The sequence below is a fragment of the Dipodomys merriami genome, unplaced genomic scaffold (assembly GCF_024711535.1).
Source record: "Dipodomys merriami isolate MVZ:Mamm:240054 unplaced genomic scaffold, mDipMer1.0.p SCAF_2, whole genome shotgun sequence".
Lineage (NCBI taxonomy): Eukaryota > Metazoa > Chordata > Mammalia > Rodentia > Heteromyidae > Dipodomys > Dipodomys merriami.
In genome coordinates, this window is record NW_027203381.1 from 4,441,202 (window position 1) to 4,468,100 (window position 26,899).

A 26,899-nucleotide genomic window follows, 5' to 3' on the forward strand; every position below is an offset into this window, starting at 1 on the left:
AGCAAGTTTACATTCCCACTAACAATGCAGTAGAGTTCCCTTTTGGCCACATCCCTTCTAGCATCTGTTGTTATTAGAGTTCTTGATTATAGCCATTCTAACTGGGGTGAGGTGGAATCTCAATGTTGTTTTGATTTGCATTTCTTTTATGGCTAGAGAGGTTAAGCATTTCTTCATGTGTCTATTGGTCATTCTTATTTTCTCTTCAGAGAAATTTCTCTTTAAGTCTTTAGCCCACTTACTTATCAGGCAGTTGTTTATTTGAGGAATTGTTGTTGGAGGATTTAGTTTTTTGAGTTCTAAGTGGATTTTAGATATGAGACCTTTGTCCGTTGTATGGCTAGTGAAGATCTTCTCCCAGTCTGTGGGCTTTCTGTTGATCTTGCACCATAGATAGTTTTGAAGAAATACTGTTATAAACAAATGTCTGTCTTCTTGCAGGGCCCCTGTGTCCATGATGAGGACTCTGGCATGTCACTCACAGGAAAACCTGCCCTTCAAGCTCTTTTGTATCACTACCACTTTTATGAGCATTTGACACAGATGGTGAAACATTGTTTCCTAGGACGATATATTTTCCATTCCACATCTTCTCCTTTTGCTGGGACTTCGGGGGGCAATGACTTAAATAGTAAGTATAATACCTTTATATATTTATTTTTATGAAGTGTAAAATTTCAGAAAGATTTAAAAAATATGTGGTTCTTTTATTTTAAAAAGAAGAATAATAAAAAGTACCCAAGAAAAACAGTCATTTTCAATCCTGTTGTCTGGAGACTGCCCTGGTTGTGTTACGGTCATTTCCTCTGGTCTTCTTTCTCTGTAGTGCTTGTGTTTGTTCTGTGTAATGATGTTCATATCAGAGCTGTATTTCTGTATTCCCTTCTCTCACTAAGCATTGCCTAAGCATTATTCTGTGCTATGAATTCTTCATGGAAGCCACTTTTAACATCTTATTAATGTTTCATAAGCTAATTTATGCCATTCAGTAAAGTTGCATAGCTTTTCTTCTCCAACAGTATCTTAAACTTTTTTTTTGAAATATTCATTCTTCGGCAGTCTACAGCTCTTGGTTTTGTTGTTTGTTTTTCACTGTTCTTATCAATGAGTCCTTTTCCATGAAATGTTCAGAATCACCTTTGGTTTGTTACTCATTTAGCAAACTAACCCTTTCTCTTTGTAGACGGTTGGATTTGCTGGAGAGCAAATTATAGCAAATAGGAATAATAATTTTGTCTCGTCATACAAATAGCTTGCACTTTTAAATTAGTTTTTTTTTTTTTTTTTTTTGGTCGGTTGTGGGGCCTGAACTCTGGGCCTGGGTGCTGTCCCTCAGCTCGCTCTTCATGAAGCTCAAGGCTAGCGCTTTCCCACTTGAGCCATACCACTACCTCTGGCTTTTTCCGCTTATGTGGTGCTGAGGAATTGAACCCAGGGCCTCATGCATAGAAGGCAAGCACTCTACCACTGAGCCACCTTCTTAATCCCTTTTAACTTAGTTTTAAACAAGTTTTTAGGTTGTTACCATCCTTACATACTTAAAAAGAAAAAGGCTCAGGAATAGTACAAAATTCCCCAATTATTAATATCTTACTGTATTTCTTCATGTGTTTGCATATGTGATGTGAGTATGAGTTAATTTTATATGCTTGTATGAAAGTACATGCATTTTCATGTTATTTAAGATTAAATTACAGGCATGTGGTTCCTGTACCCCCAAGTACTTAAGTGTGAATTTATAACTCAGTACTCTGTTCTCTTCTTGAAGACACTGAGGAAAAGTGGAGTTTGACGAAGCCTCTGAGACTGCTAAAAACTGTCTGTGATTAAAGTGACTTGCTTAGTTGCTACTTAGAGCATGGCCTAGAAGCAAAGGTCTTGGCACGTCCTGGGAGCTTTCTAGAAAGGCACATTCACTGCTCCTGCCCTGGCTTAGGTCACTAGGTCCTGCGACTAGGGTTCTCAATGACTCTTGTGCATACTGAAGAACCTCTTTCTTTAATTCATGGTTAGTATCTCAATAAATACTTCTGTTAAGTGTTGCATTCCCCAAGAGAGTGTCCATCCATGTTAATATTAAGCATTCTTCTCTGACACAGGTTTAGATGACTCTTTCAAGTTTTGGAGAGCCTCGTCCAGAATGTCCAGTCAGGATCATGATCCAAGTTCTCTCTCCACCTCAGAAACAATGGTACCTGCAACAATGGCAGAAGTGCTTCATTTTAAATACGAAAAAAGAATCATGTGTGGTAGGGAGATCAGAATGATGTAAAATTTAAGGTTATGATCATAATAGCTGTGGTTTTTGTCATTTGAAGTGCTTTCGGAGCAGAATTCTGCTCTGTATTTACTTAAATTACAATATTTGTTAGCCACATAATGGCTGCCTTTTTGCTTTTCCACGTGACCAGGTTACTGAGAAGTGAGGTGACTCTGGTCAGTGGTGCTGTAAGTGCAGAGCTAGAATTGCTGCCGTGAGAAGTTGTCTGGCTCCACTTAAAGCTGTGCTGTAAATTATCCTTCCAGTCTTTTTCACCCTCCTTTCCTGCCTTGTATGATGCAAACAGAAGCAGAAAAGTGCCAAAATGTTTACCAGAAGTCATAGAAAAGAACAAATCCCCTGTGATTAAAAATGATTGATTGTCCTGAAATGTTCTAAAGGCAAGGCAGTATGTAAAATTTCCCCTTCTAATGATCCAGCCTAACTCTGATCATTTTAAACATGTTTATAAATGCACACATCAAATAGAAAGTTGTATTGCTAATCTGAAATACTGAAATGTACGTATGCCTGTACACCTTCCTTCCCTCTTCATTCATGCATAAGGACTTTGTTCATTATGATAGATACTAGCTTTCAGTTGTATACAAGCATATAAAAACTTTTTTTTTTTTTTTTTTTTTTTGCCAGCCCTGGGGCTTTAACTCAGGGCCTGAGCACTGTCTCTGAGCCTCTCTGTGCTTAAGGCTAGTGCTCTACCACTTAAGCCACAGTGCCATTTCCGGCCTTTTCTGTTTATGTGGTACTGAGGATTCACACCCAGAGCTTCATGCATGTTAGGCAAGCACTCTACCACTAAGCAACATTCCCAGCCCATTTAAATATTTCTAAACTAGAAAACTCATTTACTTCTTAAATATTTCTGAGATAATGGCTGTGTTGTAGAACCTATTAGCAATGCAAAAAAGTTTATTAAACCCAGCTTTCAAAAGTAAAAATAATATGAAAAAACAACTAAATAGAAATTGTGCAGCCATTAATCATATTTACTTCCCAGAATCCTTAACTAGAGTAACACTTTTTTCCTGCAATTTTAGTTTTTTTTTTTTTAGATTCAGAAAAGTTTGTGCTTAGTGCTAATTGGAACCTTATGTGAAAAAGTAGGCTAATTATTCTGCTTCCACTAGATGTCATGCTTTCCTTCCCATCCTAGAGAAAACATACATTTGTTTCAGGAAGAAAGATAATACATTTAAATGCCAAAATAATGTAACTTTTTCCCCCTAGGCTCTGCTTTCTAAAGCTTCTACTCCCTCCTCAACAGAAAAATCTGGGTAGAGTGGCATATCCTGTCATCCCTATAGCAGTGGGTAACATAAATAGTAGGACTGTTGTTGAGTCCAGCCTGGGCAAAAAGCAAGAACATCAGAGCAAAAGGGCTTCCAGGCCTGACTCAGTACCTGCCTAGCAACACAAAACTGGGCTCAAATCCCACTAAGGTCAGAACAACAGCAGAAACTGAAATAATTCTTACTTTTACTCTTTCACAAAAGAGGAGATAAAAGCATGGCTTGCGGCCCCAGCATCTGGACTGGTAGGATGCTTGATGCGCAGCACTTGGTGCTGTTGTGCCCACAGTGCTGCATTCTGCTTCACAGCCAGTGTGATCACTTGTCTCCTTGACAGATGTGAAGAGTCACAGGCAGGGTACAGGGGTTTCCACCTTAGGAATGGTGAGGCAGAAAGTGGTTTTGTGTAGGAGTCAGCAGTGGAAATGGACTGTAAAGGACCAACTCCTTGTAGTCTCTCTCATATTTGCATGCATATTTGCAAAGGGTTGAAATATGCAAGTATGTCTTACGTATTTAACTACATAGTTAAATGTAACTAATAACAGTCTAAATAGAAATGGATCCAGGGGACCTTTTTTTTTTTTTTTTTTTGCTTATGTGGTGCTGAGGAATTGAACCCAGGGCCTCATGCATGCAAGGCAAGCGCTCTACCACTGAGCCACCTTCCCAGCCCATCCAGGGGACCTTTTGAAGAAGAAGTCATTCTGGCATATGCATCAGGAGTGTCTGTGTACATAACTGCATTTTGCATGTATTTCCTGGAGTTTTGCTCTAGGAAAACTAGAGATGGCAGTGTGCATCACAGTGGGGAGAGTGAAAGAATAATGCACTTTGAGACTAAAAGTCTTGTATATTGTAGTTAGAAAGGAAATAGAAATGGTATCTGAGTTCCTATGTATTATATAGGCCACTGGACTGCAATATAACAAAAACAAATCTTGTTTTGTTTTTAATTTCTTTTGGAAAAAAGTTTATTAATAAAACTTAAATACTAATGTTAGTGACATCTATATATTAAGTTTTTTCCAGTACAGTAATGTTTAGTATATAACAGCGAACACAAAACCCGTTGAAAGTATTCATGTGCTCTATTATGTAACTTGTATTATGTGGTAAAGAAAATTTTAAAGTTCTTTTTTAAAAAAAAAAACAGTTTAAACTTCCTCCTCTTCCTTTCCTTCCCCTCTCTTTCTTCCTTACTTTCTTTTAAAATATTATATGTAATCTGTTGGATGATGAATCTGTAACAGAAGTGACTTAAACTTGTTGTAACTTGTTAAAATGGATGCTTACAAATTGCCAGGCATACCAGAGCTTTTCTGCTCTTGAGTCTAAAAAAGAGAAAGGTATCACTTATGAAAATAAACATGTGTATCTAGAAACCCCTAGAAACTTTCCATACCTCACTATGTTTCATAAAGGTTGTTAGATTTGTACCCTAATTTTTTCAATATGGTGAATCTTTGTTTTCTTCCTTTGTACTTTTTCAAAGTTAATCTGCTTAAGTACCACATTTTTCATAAGAAATGACAAACAGTATTATAAACTTATTTTGACAAATGCAATGTCCTCCTCTCTGTATTTCAAAATGTTAGTAGTATCCAGTGAAGTCTTTTATTTCTGGAAGACAGAATACAGAGATCATTTTAAAATCCTGATTCATTTTGTTTATATGACAAATTGTTTATACTCAAATTTTACTTTGACACACAGCAAATTGGCTCTTCTATTTTCTGCTGAATCAATGGCCTGAAGTCTGAATGGACTTTAATGATTGTGGTACTTTTTATTTTTTTAATAAGGAATTCTTCAGGAACTTGGGTGTCATCATTGTGCAGGGGTGTGATGCTTATTTTACATTGAACTCTAATTTAGAAACCATTAGTTATCAAACCTGAAGAAAAAGCATCTTTTTCAGTTCTTTCCAACAGAATTTAAGTCTTTTTATTTGTTTCCTCTGGCTTTATGGAAGTATATATTTAAGGTGCAAAATATAATCCCCTTTGAGTTACTGATTCATGTAAACTAATGGTTCCTGTAAGAAGTGGTAGGAAATGCCATTAACAGAAACCAGCTGTAACTCAAGAGTGGAATGTGGCCTAGCTGTGTACCAAGTGTAGTTTTGCTGTGAAGCTTGCTGTGAATGTTGCCTTGTGTGTTGCTCGTTTGCTGTTCATATGAACACTGCTATGACATCATTTCTCCTTGTGATTCACAGGTGACAGCTTCAGTGGAAACTGCTGACTTTCACCCACTTGTGTCAGCAGTAAATCTTCCGCCTGAAGCTTCGCATGAGCAGTTTGTGGATCAAGGTATTCTTTTGCATGGCTATTCTGCTTTAAAAATAAAAGTAATAAATCAACCCAGAAAAACATTCTGAAAATAAATGAATGGCAGAATACTGAATGTCTCAGAGGCTAATTGGGTATGTGGCCAAAAATATAGGCTCCATCTCAAAGGGCCATTTCTATGTCAACATCAGAATAGATAATAGTAACAGTATAGTACTCAGCGGACTCCTTGAATTGTACTGAGTGAATGAGTGTGTGTGGGGGAGTGCTCTTCAGATACTAGAACATGAAATTGTAAAAAAAAAAAAAAAAAAAAAAAAAAAAGATGAGAAAAAAATCACTATTTGGCACAAATGGAATCGCCCTAGTTTTATAATGGAGAAATGTAGACACTCCCTTCATGAAACAGCCAACGTTAACACCTGCAATGGGAAAACACAAATCAAGTTTCCTCTTATTAGTGATACATTTCCAATCATGAGGAAGCCTCATGGTTTACAAAACCTGACTTCCATTCTTCATAGAATGTCTGGGTCAAGAAAGAGAATGCAAGCTGGGCACAAGCGGCTCAAGCCTGTGATCCCAGCCACTCCATAGGCAGACATTGGGAGGAATGGGATTCAAGGCCAGTGTGGGCAAAAAAGTTAGCAAGATCCTATCTCAAGAAATAAGCCAACCTGGCTTTATATACCTGTAACTGTACCTGTTGGGAAGACATAGATAGGAAGATTATCATTCAAGGCTAGCCTGAGGCTGGCTATCTGAAAGTTAACTAAGAGCTCCCAAGGGCTGGGGGAATGGCTGCCTGGTAGAGGGTCTGCCTAACTAGCATGAGGCCCTGATTTCAAAATCCAGTACTGCCGAAAACAAACAAAAAGACAAAGCAAGACTGAGGGACTTTTCCACTTTAAAAAGCTGAGACAAAACAAGGTCCCCAATGGGTCCAAACAAGAAAAGTAATTTGTTTTGTTTTGCTGTAGAGAAGGTTTGGGTGACGATTGACAAAAGTTGGACATGTTTTATAGATAACATAGTGTTGTTCCATCAGCGTTAATTTCTTGTTTAAATAACGATGCTATGGTAATAAGAGATAATGTCCTTGTTAATAAGAGATAATGTCCTTGTTTGTAGGAGATTAATAAGGGGCGTTCTATCAGCAGCGTACACACAATTAAAAATACAGGACAGTGGAAAGGTAGTAAACTAAATATGGCAGAACAGTACTTAGTACATCTGGGGTAAAAGTATCTGAGAATTCTTTGTACTTAAGTAAGTAAGTACAAAGTCTGAATTTTTTTTCTGTAAGTCTGCATTTCTCAAAGCTATGTTATTTTTTTTTGTTGTTATTTTTTTGGCAGTTGTGGGGGCTGAACTCTGAGCCTGGGCGCTGTCCCTCAGCTCTTCAGCTCAAGGCGAGCGCCCTACCACTTGAGCCACAACACCACTTCCCACTTTTTTCTGCTTATGTGGTGCTGAGGCATCGAACCCAGGGCCTCATGCATGCAAGGCAAGCACTCTACCACTGAGCCACCTTCCCAGCCCGATATGTTATCTTTTAAAAAGGTAAAGTGTTAAGACAGATGGGACCCTAGCTTCAGTTTTAAAAATCCTGAACTACTGAAAACTTACATTTCCTCAGATCTTAACTTGTCCATACCTGTCAATCAAACTTGACCAGGGGCCCTGTTCATTCCTTTACTCAACCTGCTATGGATTTTTGTTTACTTCACCATTGGAGGTATTAATGAATTTGTGGCACATGAATCTTTTTCTAAAATCTAAAGTATGTTCAGTTTACAACTACTTTTGCCCCAAGAATTTCAGAAAAAGATGATGGACTCTCTGCCCCTCAGTGTCTGAGGCCAGGGGGCACACACACTTCCTGCCTGGGCTGTTCTCCTCTCTCCCAGGAGGTACACATGCACTCATGTACACATGCGGACTCGAACCTGTGTGCGAGCACAGTCCGTGGCTCCTGTGCCTGGCTGTCCTCAGGGTTAAGAGCAGCCACGTAAGCAGGAGGAGTGGCCAGTCATCCCTCGGCATCATTTTCAACACCTTGCCTGTGACTGTAAGGACTTGAGAACAGTGTGAATAACTCCAAGGTAAATAGTAATTTTGATGCCCATTTTCAATAATAGGTCCACATGGAGCCATACCATCACGACCTCTCCGTGACTCATCCCTGTCCGCCCGACTGTCCAAGCCGGTTACCCCATCTCTTGTTACCCCATCTCTTCTCTCAGCAGTCTGCAGCCTCTTGGACAACCTCTTGGTAGTTGCTCCAAGAGACACTGCAGATGCCTTGCAACAAGCCAGTCTCCCAGAGCTTCTCTGTAGGTAAGAGAACTACTTTATGGTATGTGTAGTGGTAGACACAGCTTTCTGAAAAGCTCTTTTCTTGGATTCATAGAAGACACCTTGTGTACTGGGAATAGATTCTCATTCTTTTGTTTTAGTCATTATACTATCTGTCAAGCTTTTACTGTTGCTACAATTGTCTCAACACTTTTTTTTTTTAAATACACTTATATTAACTTCTTATCTTGATGGTTAAGGCTATTGTTGTTGGGTTTTAAGGGTTCTAAGCCTTCAGGCATATTCAAGGAAGGTGGTGCAATCCTAATTCTGCTTCCTTGTAAGTGAAGGACCTATCTCCCCAGTAATCTCCCCAGTAAGCATATCAGAATGATGTTCCTGGATTGAAAATCATTGAAATCATGTGGAATATTGGATTATGAGAAAGTAAACTTTTCTTCAGAAACTATTCCAATAAAAGTTAGAGAAATAATTATTTCATTCTTTGAATTTTCACTTAGCTAGTTTATTAAGTCTCTGTTATAATTTTTTTTTCTGATTTTCTTACACAGCATAATCGGAAAGGCCTATATTGAATTCAGGCCTATCTAAAGTCATAATTAATGCAGTCAGTAGTGGGGCAGTGTTGGGACATTTTGTTTCACTTCACTGGGTTGTGATTATGCCTTTAATATTTATTTGCCATGTTTTTCTTCTGTGGTGCCTACAAAATTTGCAAAAGTAACTACAGTCAGGTGACTTCCCTTCATGCCTGCTCCTTTATGATCAACGTGAGCTCTAAGAGCATGTAGGCTTCATATGAGCCAGCTGAGTTGGCTATGGTTCTAAGACCATAATGCTCTGGAAGCAAAGGCTTACTGCATTTTCACATTGCTTTTTATTTCTTTTTACATTTATATTCATTTTTTATTATCTTTAAAAACTTTATTGTTCTTATAAAGGGTGAAGTACCTAGGAATTATAGTTTCCTAAGTCAGATAAAGAGTACATTTCTTTTTGGACAGTGTCACTCCTTCCCTTGCTCTCTCCCTTCCCCATCCACAAGTTGTATAATTTATTTTCAGCATAATGTCTAGTGAGTACCACTGCTACATTGTTCATCTTTTGTCCCTCCATTTCTGTTTCTCCCCCTTCCTCTACCAAAGAGAGATAAATGAACAAATAAGACAAAAGGAAAAGAAAAAGGCAAGAAAGGAAAAAAAAACCACCTCTGTTTCCATTCCTAGAGTTCATTTCAATAAATATTATTTTATATGATCAGATGCTCATAGCCTTTGTGTTTTTCCCCAAAGAGTGTTCTCCTTTGGTTTTACCATGTGTGAATGCCTACAGTCCTGTATAATTTATTATGTCCCAATGTATTTTTTAAAAAACATCCAGTGTGTTTACTTGTAGATTTATAGGCACATTCTAGCTACCACAAATGAAAGAAACAATGAAACTTATGTTTTTCTGGGTCTAGCTTACTTATTTTTTCAGTTCTTTCCATTTCCTTATGAATGGTACAATATCATTCTTTTTGATGGATGAGTAAAATCCCATTGTGTATGTATATCCCGTTTTCATGATCCATTCATCCACTGAGGGGCATCTGGGCTGATTCCGTATCTTGGCTGTGGAAAATAATGCTGCAATGAACATGGTTTTGCTGGTAGCTTTAGTGTAACCTTGTTTGTGTTCTTTTGTATAAAGCCCAGGGTAGCTTTATGTTTAGTCTTTTGAGGAACCTCCATTACAAAGCCATTATAGTAAAAACATCTTGGTACTAGCATAAGAACAGGCCTGAAGACCAATGGAGTAGAATAAAAGACCCAGAAAGGAACCCACAGATCTATAGCCATCTGATATTTGATAAGGGAGCCAAAAACACAGGTTGGCAGATAGACATCCTCTTCAACAAATGGTGCTAGATCCTTATATATCACCTTGCACTAGAATCAATTCAAAATGGACCAGTGACCTCAATGTAAGGCCAGAAACCATGAAAATATTACAGGAAGGGATAGGGGAAACACTAGGATCCTAGTTACAGGTCAAAACTTCCTATGTAGGGGCTGGGAAGGTGGCTCAGTGGTAGAGTACTTGCCTTGCATGGATTAGGCCTTGGGTTCGATTCCTCAGCATCATATAAGCAAAAAGAAAAAAAGCTGGAAGTGGCGCTGTGGCTCAAGTGGTAGAGCGCTAGCCTTGAGCTGAAGAGCTGAGAGACAGCACCCAGGCCTGTAGTTCAGGTCCCATGACCGGACCCCCCCAAAAACACACACACACAAAAATCTTACTATGTAAAGATCCAGAATCACAACAAACCAAAGAAAGACTGGATAAATGGGATTATATCAAACTTAAAATTTGTTTCTGTATGTCAAGGGACATAGCTAACAAGCTAAATAGAAACTCCACAGAATGGGAGATTTTTTATCAGCTGTGTATCAGACAAAGGCCTAGAATTGTTTTAGTCTTCAAATAGTTGTACAAAGGGATTTCAGTTCACCATGCCAGTGTGTACGTGCATCTTGATCAGTGGCACTCTTTCCTCCTCACTCTCTTCTTTCCCATCTATCCCTGCCCTTATTCCTTACTTAAGAATAATTTCCTAGCTGGGGACCAGGGCTCATTGGCACCCTGTAATCCTAGCTATTTAGAAGGCTGAGATCTAAGAATTGAGGCTTAAAGCCAGCTGGGGCAGAAAAGTCCATGAGACTCTCTATCTCAAACTAACCATCAAAAAGCTGGACATGAGTTGTGGCTCAAGTAGAGGAATGCTAGCCTTGAACACAAAAGCTCGGGGATAGCACCCAATCCCCAGGATGTGGATGAAAAAAATCCTGTTTGTTTACTTAACTTGGTCTTTTACTTTTAAAAGATGAACATATTCCCTAGTTTGTATTTTTCTTTTTTTAATGGGAAAATAAGCACCAAACTTTTGTATTTTATTCCACTTTTAATAAGTAAGCAAAGGTGTTTTTGGCTTCAGAATTCTTTGTTTCTCACAAGATATATTCCTGTATCAAGATACATTCCTGTTTTCTGAAATGCTGGGTAGAGATTCTCTTTAGTTATAAAAGGATTTTCTTTCGGTTTAATTCAGGTTTTCTTTCAAACTTAAAGTCCAGCTTTATTAATCTTCAGTAAGATGCGTACTGAGAAGCTGAAGGATATTCTTCTCTGTCCTTCCTAGCATTGTGGATGTCCCACTCATGGAGATGTGCATCCAGGACCTCAGGACCCCACTACCTGCCTCTCCTCCAGTTGAAGACACTCAGGCACAGGTAAGTATCTCATCTGCCTCTCACCTGAGGGTGAGGGTGGGGGTGGTGAGTCTAACCATAAAAAGATGACTCTTGCAGTGTGGATAGTACGATGTGGCTGTTGGAAATGGGTTACTTACAACTTTGAGGCCCCCTGCATGCTCTCATGACTCCTAATTAACCAGCTATAAACTTTTAATGAAGTGTCAGATATCATGGTACATCACTTTAAATGGGCATTGGTGTAGCCCACCAACTCTTTCTGTGGTTTTATGGCTTTATCACATCTGCTCTTTTCATGTGAGTCAGGTTGCTAAAACTTAAAATTAGCTGGTAGTTTAAAGCCCAATCTGATATGAATACATCTATTCTTTTTTTTTCCTTCACAGATGTTTACTATTTTTAAGTTCTGGTCTATAGCTAAATGACTTTTATGTAGTTCTTGCTACTAGACATTTTATTTCAGAATACAAATTTATTTGGATTGTAGAATCATTAATCTTAAGTAAGAAATGATGTGTTTAATACAGGTGATAAAGTCAAGGTGAAACCACTGTCCTTTTCTCTGAGATGTGTTCTTAGAGCAGGCTAAATGTGGAAGACCTCATTATGGGGTAGGGAGCACTGTGAATCACCTCTGAAGCAATGTTCCCATTCCAGTTTGCATCAATGTTTTCTCCAATTCTTATCTGTCTTTTCAGCAAATCTATTGAGTATCTTCCATGTACCAGGATCTTTCCTACATGAGTAGAACCAAGATTTCCCCCTATTTTTAGGAGACAGAAAATGAATAAATCCTTGTATAACTGAGGATGACAAACATAGAGCAGGGGAACCTCTCAGGCAGTGATGTGTGAGCCAAAGTGAGTGGGAAAGCTGGTCTTGCAGAGATAGCAAGGCCCTGGGGAGGGGATGTGCTTAGAGCCAGAATTGCTGGCGTTGAATCTGAGCTGGACACAGCAAGCAAAGTGAAGGAAAGGCCTCTGGCTTGTGTTGGTCTATTTTGTTTCCTGGAAGTCTAGCATAACACTTTTCCCAAGGCTCACTTTCCATGGTGCTCACTTAATACTTAAGCAGTGCATATGGAGTATTAGTGTTAAACTTCATGGGTGCTTTCTACAGTCCCCACAACAATAATATCAAGTTCAGTAGTGCCATCAGGTTACAAAGAAAATGGCAGAGGCGAGGATCTCACAGAGCAGCGGTGCTAACTATGTAGGTGGGTTCCAGTCCCACAGTCTCAGTTCTGCACTGCCTGCCTTACGTATATTAAATATGTCCTGTGTGTTGGTGCTTGTATAGGATCTTACAATTATTCCAGAATATTCTTCAGCTTTTATCAAATTTTGTTTTGCTTGATATTGATACATAACATGAACCAGGACAGAAGATGGTGACAAATAGCTGGAACAAATCAAATAAGGATGAGTTAAAAGGGTATGGAAGCCGGGGAGGCAGACAGTATTTTCAGTGTGTGTGGTCAAAGATACCACGAAGGTGCCCTTTGTGCTGATGAGTGAGCACTGTGGTTGTGGGGGCAGAACATGTGGGCAGAATGGGTGGATAGTTTGATGAGATTTAAGGCTTTGTGTTCCAGCTTGTGGTTGGCATACTTCACTCACACACAGTTACTTTGTGAGTTGTCATGTCAGTACTTGACCACAAGGGTGAACAAACTCCTGACTCTTCATCAGAATAGGATGAAGTATATGTGTGTGAACATGTGCTTATGTGTGATGTGTACATGTGTATGAATATGCGTTTATATATATTTGTATGGAATAGCTCATTTCGTGGGTGTGGTAGAGGAAGAATCATGGGGTTTTGCTTCATTGTAACACATGTAGAGGATTTTAAAAAAAGAATATGGATGGTTATAATACTTACAATATTAGAATTAGGAAATTCTAGGTATAGGTTTATTGGTAATATTCTTTTATTGGTAATATTCTGAGTTTAATTTCTTTTTTCTTTTATATTTAAGAATAGATTTTTTTTTTTTTTCCCAGTCCTGGGGTTTGAACTCAAGAGCCTGGGCGCTGACCTTGAGCCTCTGTGCGTGAGGCTAGCGCTACACCACTGGAGCCACAGCACCACTTCCAGCCTTTTCTGATTAGTTTATTGGAGATAAGAGTTTCACAGAATTTTCAGCTCCAGCTGGCTTCGGCCCATGATCTTCTATCTCAGCCTCCTGAGTAGCTAGCATGCTGGCTAAAAATAGAATTTTTATGGAGAAGATAATGAAAGAGCAAAACAACATATATTTATTTTATTTGTTACAAATCTAGGCTGGTAGACTAGAATTTTCCTCTCTTGTGCACTTTGAGGGGTTTTGTTGTAATTTTTCTTATCAGAATTGTGTACTTTATGGCTCTGGAATACCCTTCTATGCTTCTTCCAAATACTGATTCTACAGCATAGCTAACTTAAAACTATGAGGACTTTTCCTTTAAGAGAGGTGTAGAATGTAACTTTGACAATACTGCTTTGTTTGGTAGTAATATAGTCCCTAGTGCTAATTGATGACATGCTTATAATATGAGAAAAACAATGCTGTACCTGATATATATATGTATATATACATATTTGTGTATATACACACATGTATACACAGATATATTTATTTCTGAGCTATAGTAATTGTACTTATTAGTATTTTAACTTATATTACAAGAAAGTATTTATTATAATGCATGGAACAGTGAGACACTCTATCACTCAATGGGAATTTTTGTATATATTTTCTTATACATTATTTCCTTTTGCAAATAGATTTCCTTTCTCCTGGAATATCTGTCCTCATTGTTCAGGCTTCTGCAGTCCTGTTTACTGGTAGATACTAACCTTGTGACACAGGACAAAATTCTGAAGCCACTAATCACTAATGTCATTGGAGTTTTCACCATAGTCATCAAAGATATATCAGGTAAGTTTTCTTTCTTTTGCCAATACTGGGGCTTGAACTCAGGACCTTGAGCTACACAACTACTTCTGGATTTTTACTGTTTAATGGGAGATAAGAGTCTCCCATACTTTTCTGACTCAGCTGGTTTTGAACTGCGATCCTCAGATCTCAGCCTCTTGCATAGCTAGGGTTACAGGTGTGAGCTGCTGGTGCCCAACCAGTTTTATTGTTCTTTGTGTAGGTCAGAAGCAAATAATATTGGAGAGAGAGAAAGAAAATCTTTGCTCCAGTTACTAACTTCAAGGTTACTTTTTGTGTTGTTTTTTTTTGGGCAGTATTTTGAAAGCCTTTGATGGTGTGTTTTATAGTTTGGATGGTTTTAAATGGTTCCAGGAGACCACTTAAGGCAAGTATGCCGTAATAAAGACTGTCCCTGTCTGTCAGTTGAAATAAGGGCAAAGCTTTCAATGTCTTATTACAAAGTACAGTGGATTTGAGGTGTTAATTATTCTTATAAACTGTGGCTAAGGCCAAGTAGTGTACCAATAAGTCATTTGCAATAACAATATAAGCTCGTCTGGCATATAATATCATATTTTACCTAAGGTCTTAAATTATTGGAAAGTATTTTGTGAAGATAAGTTGAATGCAATGCTGAAGCTTCCCTTCTACTAAGGGGGAGAAAATGAAGTAGAATCTAGGCAGAGGGTAGCGCACAGAGCTAGAAGCACTTGCATTAGGCTCTGGCTCCTCTCCCTAGTGCTGAGAGGAAGAAGGGGAAAAGAAAAGAGATTGTTTATAATAAAATCATAGGTAGTGATAAAGTAACGGACCATTTGGTAATGACTCATTCTGACTTCATTCTTATTTAGTCCTGTGAATTGTGGGGATTTGCTTGGTGTCACGTCTGGAAAGTGAAGTATATGGATGCCAGCAAGCCAGTCCTAGGCATCTTACCCATGTTGAAATTACCCCAGTGCTTGAGGACCAGTAATTGCACAGCTGGCAATTGTGCACGTGACTTTGACAGATTAGACTCTGCAAGCTTCACGGGACGGTATCACCCCACTCCCCTCAAAAAGGAAAACGGCTCCTTGGGGGACAAGACTGAGGCAAGCAAACAAGCAGGCACAAAGCATCTTAGCTGTCATAGTGGTCTGCGGGCCCCCAGAGCTCAGCTGGACCTGCTCAGACTTGTCACTTAGTGTTTAACTTCTCATTTGGGTTTTCCTGGTCCCTCGTGAGGCAGTAGCGTTGAACTGGTGGGATATACACAGATATGCGCAGCGATAGAGCCACAGCCTGTGATGAGAAAGGGGCTGGGGGACTCTGGTCATCTGCTGACCTGAGAGTCATGTGCAGGAGATGGCTTGAGCGCTCTTGCTGCTCTTGGTGGCCTTTAGATACAGTTTACTATTCCTCTTGCCTTTGTGACTTCTTTGACAAGTAGTCTCTAATTTATTACTATGTTATTTAAAATATAATTTACCTGCCATTTACTATATTAAGTAGTAAGAGGAAGAACAGCAGGAATATCTGAATGTATACATAGCAGCTATCTATGTTAAAAGTTATTTTCTGCCAGGCGACAGTGGCTCATGCCTGTAATCCTAGCTACTCAGGAAGCTGAGATCTAAGGATTGTGGTTCGAAGCCAGTCCAGGCACGAAAGTCCATGAGACTCTAATCTCCAATTAACCACCAGAAAATTGGAATTGACGGTGTGGCTCAAGTGGTAGAGCACTTTCTTTGAGCTAAAGAGCTCAGGGAAGAAAAAGTTGTTTTATAATATCTAGCAAAAGTATTTTTCTAAATGTATTTTTAGGGAATTAAGTTTTTAAATTATGTTTTTTGAGAAAACCGGTTTGAATAATATAATTAAAATTTGGTCTATTGTTACTATTTATATGATTGCTAACTTATAACTCAATGCATTATAATATATAAATAACTCAATATAATACATAATAACATTTTATAAAAGTTATTACACAAAGTAATAAATGCTAGTAGTTTTTTTTGTTTTTCCCCCCAGTCCTGGGGCTTGAACTCTGGGCCTGGGTACTGTCCCTGAGCTCTTCAGCTCAAGCAAGTGCTCTACTACTTGAGCCACCGTGCCACTTCCAACTTTTGGGGGTAATTTGTTAGAGGTAAGAGTCTCACAGTTTCCTGCCTGGGCTGGCTTTGAACCTAGATCCTCATATCATAGCCTTCTGAGTAGGTAGGATTACAGGCGTGAGACACTAGCGTCCAGCAAATGTTAGTAGCTTTCATTTTAACTTGCTTATTTTGTTTGGTGCAAGTCCTGGGGCTGAACATATGGCCTAGGTGCTGTCTCTCAGATTCTTTTGCTTAAGGCTAGCACTCTACCACTTGAGACATAGCTCCACTTCTGGCATTTTGGGTAAATTAGTGGAAATAAGAATCTCAGACTTAACAAAGGAGGAGGCTGCAATGCTTGGTAAGAAAAGTATGCATTATCCTGCCCATGTAATTGTAGCCCCTCTGTACAGTATGTTCCCAAATAAAATAAAATACAATTAAAAAAAAAAAAAAAAAAGAATCTCAGACTTTCCTGCCTGGGCTGAATTTGAACTGTGATCCTTAGATCTCAGTCTCTTTAGTAGCTAGGATTTTAGGTGTGAGCCACCAGTGACTTACTTTACTTTTTAACTTAAATTTAATTTGTTATTCTTATAGGTTAAAAGGGTAAACTTTGTACTGTCTTTTTTAGGTAAAACTCAAATGTGTATATAGGACATAAACGTGTGTGTGTGTGTGTGTGTGTGTGTGTGTGTGTGTGTGTGGTGAAATGTTGTGGGAGCATTAGTGAGTAAAGCCTTAGAGAGGCAGTAGTGACAAAGTGATTGAAATACTAAGGATTGCTAAACCCCAGAGTCCAGAGAGTCCTCTCTCCATTGCCCCCTGGGTGCTGAAGGGCACCTTGCCGAAGGCCTCCGTGTGTTTTTAACCATGGTTTGATGAATGCTGATAACTGCCTGCTGCCCTTGGCATTGTGGCAGGGAGCTCTGAGGCAGCCACTCCTGCCGCTTACCTTCACCTGACTCAGACCTGGGAGCTTGCCCTTGAGGGTTCAGCCATAGGAAGGCTGTAAAATCCTCTTTTGAATCATAGTTTCTTGATTGTGTAAAAGAAATTTTTTTCTGCTTGGCCTTGATATCTTCTGTTTTCCTTCTTACCTCTGCCTAAAGCTGGAAAATAAAGAGAACAGGAGAAAAATGTCTAACAGAGCTAGCACAATGTCACATTGTTACAATGTGCCCAATATGTACTTCTGCAGTTGTGGCTAATATTCTGTTTGTCCTACTTTCCAATGGTTGTTCAGTGTGTTATAAGAAGATGAAGGTATGTGTGGGGCAGGCTATGGAGGGGAGATATATTTATGAAATAATGGAGATGGGCATTGGTGGGTCACTCCTCTAATCCTAGCGTCTCAGGAATCAGATCCATAAGGCAGCCTGGGCAGAAAAGTCTGTTAGGCTCCATCTTGAAAATTACCACCCAGATCAGCTTCTGTGGCATTGCTTAAGTGGTAGAGCACCAGCCTAGCAAGTGTGAGGCTCTGAGTGCAAATCCTAGCACTGCCAAAAAAAAAAAGGCAGTAGAAAAGATAAGTTCATGGAAATGACTTTTAGGTAACTACCGGTTCTATTTGGTTTCATTTGATTAGTGCTTCCACATATAAGTGTAATAATATATAAAGTGTATATAATAATATATAAAGTGTAAATATATAACTTCCACATATAAGTGTAATAATGTGTCATGGTGAATGTGTTTTTTGAAAGACTCTTCTTTGTTGTTAGTAACTTAAAATCTCTGGATAAATTTTATAGATGCAGAGTTGGAGTCGGCGTTTTATCTCATGTGGACACATGTGTGTGGTCTTCTGACCACACTCCTGAGGAAAGCCGGGTCTGTCTCCCTCCCATCTGTCACTTCCGCTCTGGCCAAGCACTGGGAAGCAGTGACTGGTAAGGAGATGCCTTCCTACCACTAGAATTAAGGCAGTCTGTATTCCCAGTAGTTACATCAGCCCTCTGGAGTGCAGTGATCAAGGAGGGATGCAGAAAAGCATGCCAGAGAGCTTAGTGTCAGGCATCTGCAGTGTGCTTGAGGCGCCCTGCCCCCTGCAAATTCATTTGTGCAAACTGAAACACATTGGAAGATGACATGAAAGAAAGAAAAGCCTATTGTCTTATGAACATACCTATGGTAAGGTTATAAAGCAGTGAGGTAGATTTTCCTTTGGTGGTGTAGAGGGATAGTGTCCTCTTTCTAACATGTGTACTCTTTGTGAGGGAATCTGTACACAGAACCTATGTGTACAATGCCAGGGGGATTCAAATACAATCTTAACCCTTGTTCATGCTGTCAGAAGTGTCTGCTTCGCTGGAGGGTAATTATTTTTGTATTTTCCATTTAATCTATACTTCCTACTTTTAAAAAAAAGTGGTAATTTTAAGTAAGGAGTTTTTAATCTTTTAAGGAAATCTCTTCACTTATATGTTTTTATTTCTTTTTAAATTTGAGTAGCTGTGCAAAGGGGTTTCAGTTCGACAAGTGGGATTCTGAGTACAATGTTGCCCCTTCCATCATTCTCCCACAGCTTTTCCCATCCCATTCACACTCTCAAGCCATGAAGTTCCAGTTTTACAGATAATGGATAATGATTAGAATGATCGGATTTGCACACCCTTCCGCTCTGTTCCTTTGTTCCCCTTCTCCTTGTTCCACTCCTGACAGTACGTGTTTCGGCTTCCTGGTATTCTTTGTTAAACTGTTCCTTAGTTGTTCAGAGGAGTTATACTATTAGAATCCTCCCCCAAGTATGCCATCCTTAGTCTGTATATTTGCATGTGACCTTGTAAATGTTTTCATATATTTATAACTTAGATCTAACTTCCACATATAAGAGAAAACGTGCATGCATCATTTGTCCTTCTGAACCATCAGATCATCTGTTTCCCTGCAAATGACATAATATTCCTTCTGTATTTTACTAATTGATCACATTTTCTTGATCCACTCATCATCTCAGGACATCTAGGCTGTTTCCATAACTTGGCTCTTGTGAATAGTACAGCAATGAGCATGGGTGTCCACGTGTGTTTATTATATCCTGACTTGTAATCTTTTGCATGGATGCCCCAGGGGTTGCTGTAGAATAGTTCTGTGTTTAGTTTTTGAGGAATCTCCAAACTGCCTTCCAGAGTGGTTGCATTTCCCACCAGCACTGTAACAGGGATCTTTTTTCCCTTCATCCATCCAGCATCTGTTGTTAGTTCTTGCTTTTTGATTCTGGCTGCTGTTCTATGTCTTTTGATTGGAGAGTTGAGGAAATTGGTCTTTAAAGTTACTGTTGAGAAATATGATCTGTTTCCTGTCATTTTGATGTTTTTGTGGTGCTTGCTTCTTTCCTCTTCCTGTTTCACTAATCTCCTCTAGTGGTGTTTATTTGTTCCTGTATTTCTTTGGTTTTATTTATTGCCTTCTTCTGAGGCTTGGATTCCCTTAAGTGCCCTTTGTAGTACTGGTTAAGTGGTCATGAATTCCTCTTGATTTTGTTTAGTATGGAAGGTTTTTATTTCTCTATCAATTGTGAATTATAGCTTTCTTGGGTATACTAGTCCAGGCTGACTGTTGCCCTTCATAGACTGAATTACATCTTTTCAGGCCATCCTTGCATTCTCTGGTCTCTGTTTAGAGTTTTGTATGCCTATGTAGATTTGATCTTTTTTTTTTGGTCAGTCATGGGGCTTGAATATTGGGCTTGGGCACTGTCCCTCAGCTCTTCAGCTCAAAGCTAGTACTCTACCACTTGAGCCACAGCTCCACTTCTGGTTTTCCTGTGGTTAATTGGAGATAAGAGTCTCACAGATTCTGCAGTCATCTGCAGAACCTGGAAAAGCTGTTGCTGCTATTGATGCATAACATACTGCTATTATTGGCCTTTTATATAAATATAAATATATATATATACATATACATATATATATAATTTGAATTTTTGGAAACTTTAGCTGTGCTGTCAACTTTGGAAAAAGTATCCCAGTTTACCATATTGAGTTGGCATCGTATAGAAATTAATAGCCATATTGGTCTAGAAATGTTAAACTTAATTTTTTTCCATTTGTACAGGTGTAAATGTACTGTATTAAATATGTAAGGTCTTATCTACATGGGTTTGATTACAGAAACTAAAGTATTCTCTAAATAATGAAAAAAAAAAAAGTCTCACAGACTCTTCTGCCTGGGCTGGCTTTGAACCTCTATCCTCAGATCTCAGCCTCCTGAGTAGCTAGCTAGGATTCCAGGCATGAGCCACCAGTGCCCAGCTAGATTTGATCTTTTGATGGAGGCTGAGAGGTCTTGCCTGTCACCTAGGTATATGATGAGTGCTTTTTTTCGATGATTTATCTTCTGCATTGTCTTCTTCAGTTAATTTAGCTGTTTGTATCTTCTTGTTTTTGATTCAACTTTTCTTACTTTTCATCCAGCTTTTTCAACATCTGTTCTTACTTTGTGGATGATTTCTCTCAGCATTACTTTTAGTGAGTCTATTGTTGTCTTTCTTTCTTTTCACTCTCACTTGACTCTTTCATTGTGCCATATTTGATTTTGGGGGTGACATGTTGTATTGTTTATTCATGAATTTTGTGATCTTTCACTGAGATTGAAATCTCTTCATTTATGTAAAGAAGACTTTGAAGACATTTTTAGAGCAAAAATTTGTGTGTGTGTGTGTGTGTGTGTGTGTGTGTGTGTGTGTGTGTGTGTATTTGTACTGGGCCTTGAACTCAGGGCCTGGATACCATCTCGTGTGTGTGTGTGTGTGTGTGTGTGTGTGTGTGTGTGTGTGTGTGTGTGTGTGTGTGTGTGTGTGTGTGTGTGTGTGTGTGTGTGTGTGTGTGTGTGTGTGTGTGTGTGTGTATTTGTACTGGGCCTTGAACTCAGGGCCTGGATACCATCTCTTAGCTTTTTCACCCAAGGCTGGCACTTATTCTACCAGTTGAGCCAAAGCTCTACTTCTGGCCTTTTAGTAGTTAATTGGAGATAAGTCTTTTTTGTCTGAACTTTTTTTTTTTTTTACAGTTTACTGGACTATGTTTATTTATTTATTTATTTATTTATTTTTATTGTGAGAATACCATACAGAGGAGTTACAATTACATGGGCAAGATAACGAGTACATTTCTTATCAAGCATTGTTGCCTCCTCGCTGTTTCGCTGTTTTCCCTTCCCATCCCTTCCCATTTTCCTCCCCTCCCTCCACCCAATACTCCCCCCACCCCCCACCAAAGTTGTTAAGTTTGTTTTTCGACTTAAGGACTTGTACATCTCATTTTTGCAATGGGTCCACCTGTATCCCTAGTTAAACGATTTGTTTTTTTCCCTTCCCCTCCACAAATTATACCAACATCAAAAACAGTGAAAGTATGTCTGAGCTAACTTTGAACTGTATTCCTCAGATCTCAGCCTCCTGAGTATCTAGAATTAAGGTATGAGCTGCTGGCACCTGGCTGTGTTATCTTTTAAATAGCCTATTTAGGTATATTCAAAATTGAGTTCTGAGCTTCCAAGTCATCTAGTAATTCAATTGACTCTTTTTAATAGTTATTTTATCATTGGTCATTTTGTAAACTTAAGTATATAATACAGATTGGTAGGTTTGAAGCAATGTTTATGGGGAAATACATGCTCAGCCAGAAGCAATTTTGTAACATAGCAGTTTGGAATTTATCCTAAGAGGTAAAATATCCATGCTATAGATTATTTTATTAAACGAGATGGAAATTAGAAGCAGTTGCCTGATTGAAAGATGGAGATGTTTCTTTTGCACCCATCAGGGAAAATCAGTTTACGAACTGAATCACCAACTTAAAGCAAAATGCTTCTCTTGTTAGAGACGAAGGCCTGATGGTCAGAAGTGTCCTGCTACCATTTTGCTAAGCCTTGCTGGAACACAGCCACACTCAGTCACCCATGCATTTTCTTCAGTAAATGGCTGCTTTCCTGCTGTAAAGGTTAAGGTGCATAATCACAACAAAATCCTGTGAAATGCAAAGCATTCAGGGCTTCCTGTTCCACCTTTCCCAGAAGAAAAGTTGTTGACCTCTGACCTAAGCCTGTGTATTTGACAGTATTTCCCTAGGGATAATATGTAAATATACTAAATTCAGTATCTTCCTAGAAAATATACACACAATATTATAGACTAACATTACTAATCAAAAATAACTTGCTCCATAAATAGGTTTGATATTAATGAAAACAACGAAAATGTTGATATTCCTTGTTTTGGTAGGGTTTTCTCTTTTGTTGTTTTAAACAATCAGTTTTCCTCCTATGCATCCATATTATTTTTATATTAAATATAAATATTTATATTTATACATCTGTGGTCATTATAACTTCTGTTATCTGTAGCAGACTTTTCTCAAACTTGACTAATAGTTGGAGATTATTTAAATTAATATAATTTTCTCAAACCTCTGCTGCTAAGCAAAGTTTTATTTAAGTTTGTATAAACATAAATGTAAGTAAAAAATATGAAATGTTACAGTTTTTATACAAGCAATGAAATGAAATTGTTAAGTCCCTTACTTTTCAAATTAATAAAGAGTATTGCCCTTTTCTACTCCCCCTTCCTCCCATCACGTATGAGGGATTGAACTCAGGGCTTCATGCTTGCACTCATGAACCACATACTCTCCCCAACCCAGTTCTTCTACTTTAAGTTTGTCAGATAAGGTTTCCCCATGTTAGCCTCAAACCATGATCCTCATTTTTTTTTTTTTTTTTGCCTCTTCAGTAGCTGTAATTATAGGTATTGCTTACTCTGCCTGGCCCCAAAGCTGTTATTTAGATTAAACTTAATGTGTACTTACCAAAAGAAACTAGAAATGACTTTTTTTCCCCTTGATTTTGTTGCCTTGCCTATTCTTTCTCATCTATAGTATTACAGCTTAATTTACAAATCAGTTCACAACCACTTCTGTTCTTCATGATGTTCTATGAAACCTTTCCACATCATTCCACACTGAATATTGTCTTACTTTTTAATAAAACCTTTTTATTTGCTTTGCAGTGCTGGAGGTCTTGTATGCGCTAAGTGCTCTAACATAGTACTATATGCATAGCCCTTGGTCTAGGCTGGCCTTTAACTTCAGTTTTCTGCCTTAGGACTCCTTAATTTTAAACATAGTATAGTTTTTCTTATTATACTTGAGCTTTTGATAGCTTTTCATCTGTGGAAATAAGAAAGCTATGAACTTGATTATTCAGTCAATCTGATTCATTTCATCTTTTAATTTTAAACAGGTTTTCTCCCATTTACCTCTGAACTTCCTTTCCTTTTCAGATATGTTCTGCAGATGTGTGGGCTTGTCGATCAGGTGCCCTGCCCTGTGTTCTGCCAGCCTGCAGCTCCTGTCTGTTCTCTTGATGGAGGAAGAAAAACAGCGTGTGCAGAGTAAGGGCAGAGCAAGTGTATGCCCTGCTCTGACGGTGGCTTCCCTGCTGGATGAAGGGCAGGAACACCAGAAATCTGCAGAAAGACTCAATGAGGTCATTCTTCAGGTATGTGATTTCTTGGTGTTTTCAATGAAGACCCAAACTCAGCCTTGGGTTGTTAAAGTTATTTCAATCATAGTAATGTTTGTTATGACTGCTTGAGGAAAAAAAAAGTCCAGGTACATTAACAATTTAAAAATAGGACTAAAAGCATTACATATGTTTAAAAAAAACTGCAAATATTACTAGTTTTTTTTTTTTTTAAACAATACGAATCTTTTGGTTAGGTGTTGGTAGCTCATCCTTCTAATCCTAACTACTCACAAGGCTAAGATCCATTGGTTCCAGGTTCAAAGCCTGCCTGGCCAGAAAAGTCCATAAGACTCCATCTCCACAATAACCAGAAGCAACAACAACAAAACCATTCTGGGAAAATGGTTCAGCTTACAGAGCAGTAGCTAAGGAAAACAAACCAATAAAGTATGAGGCTCTAACTTCGAATCTCAGTACTACAAAAGAAAAAAAAAAGAAATTCTTCTGCTTACTAATGATAGAGTTTCATGACTTTTGTCTTCTTCACTGGAAAGTAAAGCCATAGCAGTATTTTGCCTGAGTATTCGCGTCAGCGTCTCGGGAAGCTGGCTGCATTTTACAGAGCTCTTCTATCTGCTGATGCTACTCCTTGGTCACTTAGAATTCGCAGATGACTCACTTCTTTGTGGTCGGTAGGGGTGGTGGCCGTGAAGATGTTTCTGGCATAACTGTGTGTGCATTTTGAGCTCCGGGTTGATTGTGTCTAAAGGCTGTAGAAAGCCCGCAAGGACACTCAGTCTGAAAGCTGTATATGAGGGGTGTCAACAGGGCTCTTTGAGGATATTTCTTCTCCTGCCCCGTATAGAAGTCAGCTGCCTTTCTGTTGTTGATAAGAAGACTGATAAGATTCTCTAGCATTTTCTCCTTGGCCTCCAGCATCTGTCTCTAGGGGAAAGGGTTCTTAGCGCATTCCTCTAAACCCCTTATTCTCAGAGGCCTCAGTTCCCTATGGCTACTACTACCCCATTCACTCAACTTTCCATTGTCAGAAGGTTGTCCCCTGGTATCTTTCACTAGGAGAACAATGACACTTCATTCCTCCAGTGCTCAGAGCTGGATTTTGCATTTTAAAGAACATAATGGGCCTGGGCATGGTGGCATATAACTGTAATGCCAGCTGCATGGCAGATAGAGATTGAGAGGACAGTGCTTTAAGGCTAGTTTAGGCAAAATGTTGGGGAGACCCTATCTCAACAAACAGTGGGGCATGCTATTTTATGTTAAGTATCCTTTAGAAAGCGAACAAAACAAAACCTTTGTTGAGGAAACCCTTAGATCGTTTCATATAGGTAAGGAGTTAATTCATAAACAAAGTTTAAACTAATTCCTTTGGCTCATATTTTCTTTCAACCTATTTTATTGTTTTCTTTTAATGTCTAAATAATATGCTTAGATTCTTTTATCCTGCAGTTCAGTTTTAGACATTATCTATTGAATTTCTTCAGTGGAAAATGAGACTTAAGCTCCCTCATGCCCTATGTAGCTCCTATGTAAATGGGTTCCTATTTGTCCCAACAATGAGTAAAGAGTAGACAGCTTGTACAGTGTTAAAACCTGTGAAAACACTGCATACATTTGAGACAGGCGCTTTTCCTGCACAGTTTTTGTTTGCCTAGAGCTAATTATTGTTTGTCTTTTAATTTCTGAGACTTCTATTATCTCTACAAGTGTCCTATTATTTGCCAGCAGTCAAATGTCCCTGTAATGTGTTCAGAACCATCAAAATATTCATTTCCTGGAAGAAATTCCTCCCATTTCCCTTCTGAGGACAGCCTGGTGCTGTCCTGGATTCTCTGCTTACCTTGTTCCTAGAGACACTTTTCATGTCTCTGCTCCATGTAGTCTTCTGTATACTCCCCTGTGTTCTTCACTCCGGGCCAATGACTTCCATTTGGTGTAGAGTCTGTTCTGTAGCTGTCAAGAAAAAGGTACATAGAGGTGTTTCTAATAACTGTATGACGGAAAGTCTTTATTCTACCTGAGCTTTTTTTCCGCTCAAGGCTAGTACATTACCACTTTGAGCCACAGCTCCACTTCCAGTTTTCTGGTGGTTAATTGGACATATAGGGGTCTGGTCTGGCTTTGAACCATGAGCCTCAGATCTCAGCCTTTTGAGTAGCTAGGAATATAGGTATGAACTACCAGTACCCAGCTACCTGTATAAATTCTAATTTATAGCTTGGCTAGTAATAATTTGAATTGGACATAATTTACTTCAAAACTTAGAAGACCTTGTCTGTTCCATTTAACCCCCATTGATACTGTGGAAAATCAGGAGGCCATTGTGATTCCTGTTTCTCTCTCCACAGACATTTTAGAGTCCTTCCTTTCTAACATTATTTTAATTTTCTGATGAAGTGTATAGGTGTGGGTCTGGTATATCCATTGTTTTGGGCTCTCTAGTGGGTACTTTCCATGTATAACTCATTTTGCTAAAATTCCTTTATCGACTTTACTTCTGCTTCATGTGCTCTGTGTGTTGAAACTCCCTAGGAAGTTAGCTCCTCTATGCATAATCTCTCTTTGCTTTGCTGTCTTTTTCTCTACTTGGTCTCTATTTTCAGGTTAGGGACTTTGCAGAAATATCTGATTGTCTTAATTACCCCTCTATTTAAGACTGGGAGACTTCACCCATATCTGTAGCCCGGAGTCTGTGAGAGGTGCTTGTCAGCTAGTGCTGTGCAAGACATGTAGGTGTTGTTTGTAGTGGTGGGACTGCCTTCAGAATCTTGTCAGATTCCCTAGAGAAAAGCCTCTGGTCACTTGTCTGAAAGTGAGTGCCAACTGCCAAGGGATTTGTGGCAAAGGAGGTCAAAAGAGCAGAGATCTTAGAGTTTCATTTGCACATTTTTTTTTTTTTGTCTTTTCTTTTTTGGTACTGGGGATCGAACCCAGGATGTTGCACTTGCTAGGCAAGCGCTTTGCCACTGAGCT

General features: G+C 38.8%; 1 protein-coding gene across 3 annotated transcripts in view; it reads left to right on the forward strand.

The window, feature by feature from the left end:
• The window catches only part of Rttn (rotatin), a 118,278-nt gene that overhangs the window by 73,715 nt on the left and 17,664 nt on the right, over positions 1-26,899 (forward strand). For all 3 annotated transcript variants that reach the window (XM_070028973.1, XM_070028974.1, XM_070028976.1), the window contains 8 exons: positions 442-631; positions 2,100-2,191; positions 5,792-5,885; positions 8,006-8,204; positions 11,362-11,452; positions 14,204-14,357; positions 18,193-18,330; positions 23,721-23,938. In XM_070028973.1, the coding sequence (XP_069885074.1) occupies positions 442-631; positions 2,100-2,191; positions 5,792-5,885; positions 8,006-8,204; positions 11,362-11,452; positions 14,204-14,357; positions 18,193-18,330; positions 23,721-23,938 (1,176 nt within the window). The remainder of the gene's footprint in view (positions 1-441; positions 632-2,099; positions 2,192-5,791; positions 5,886-8,005; positions 8,205-11,361; positions 11,453-14,203; positions 14,358-18,192; positions 18,331-23,720; positions 23,939-26,899) is intronic.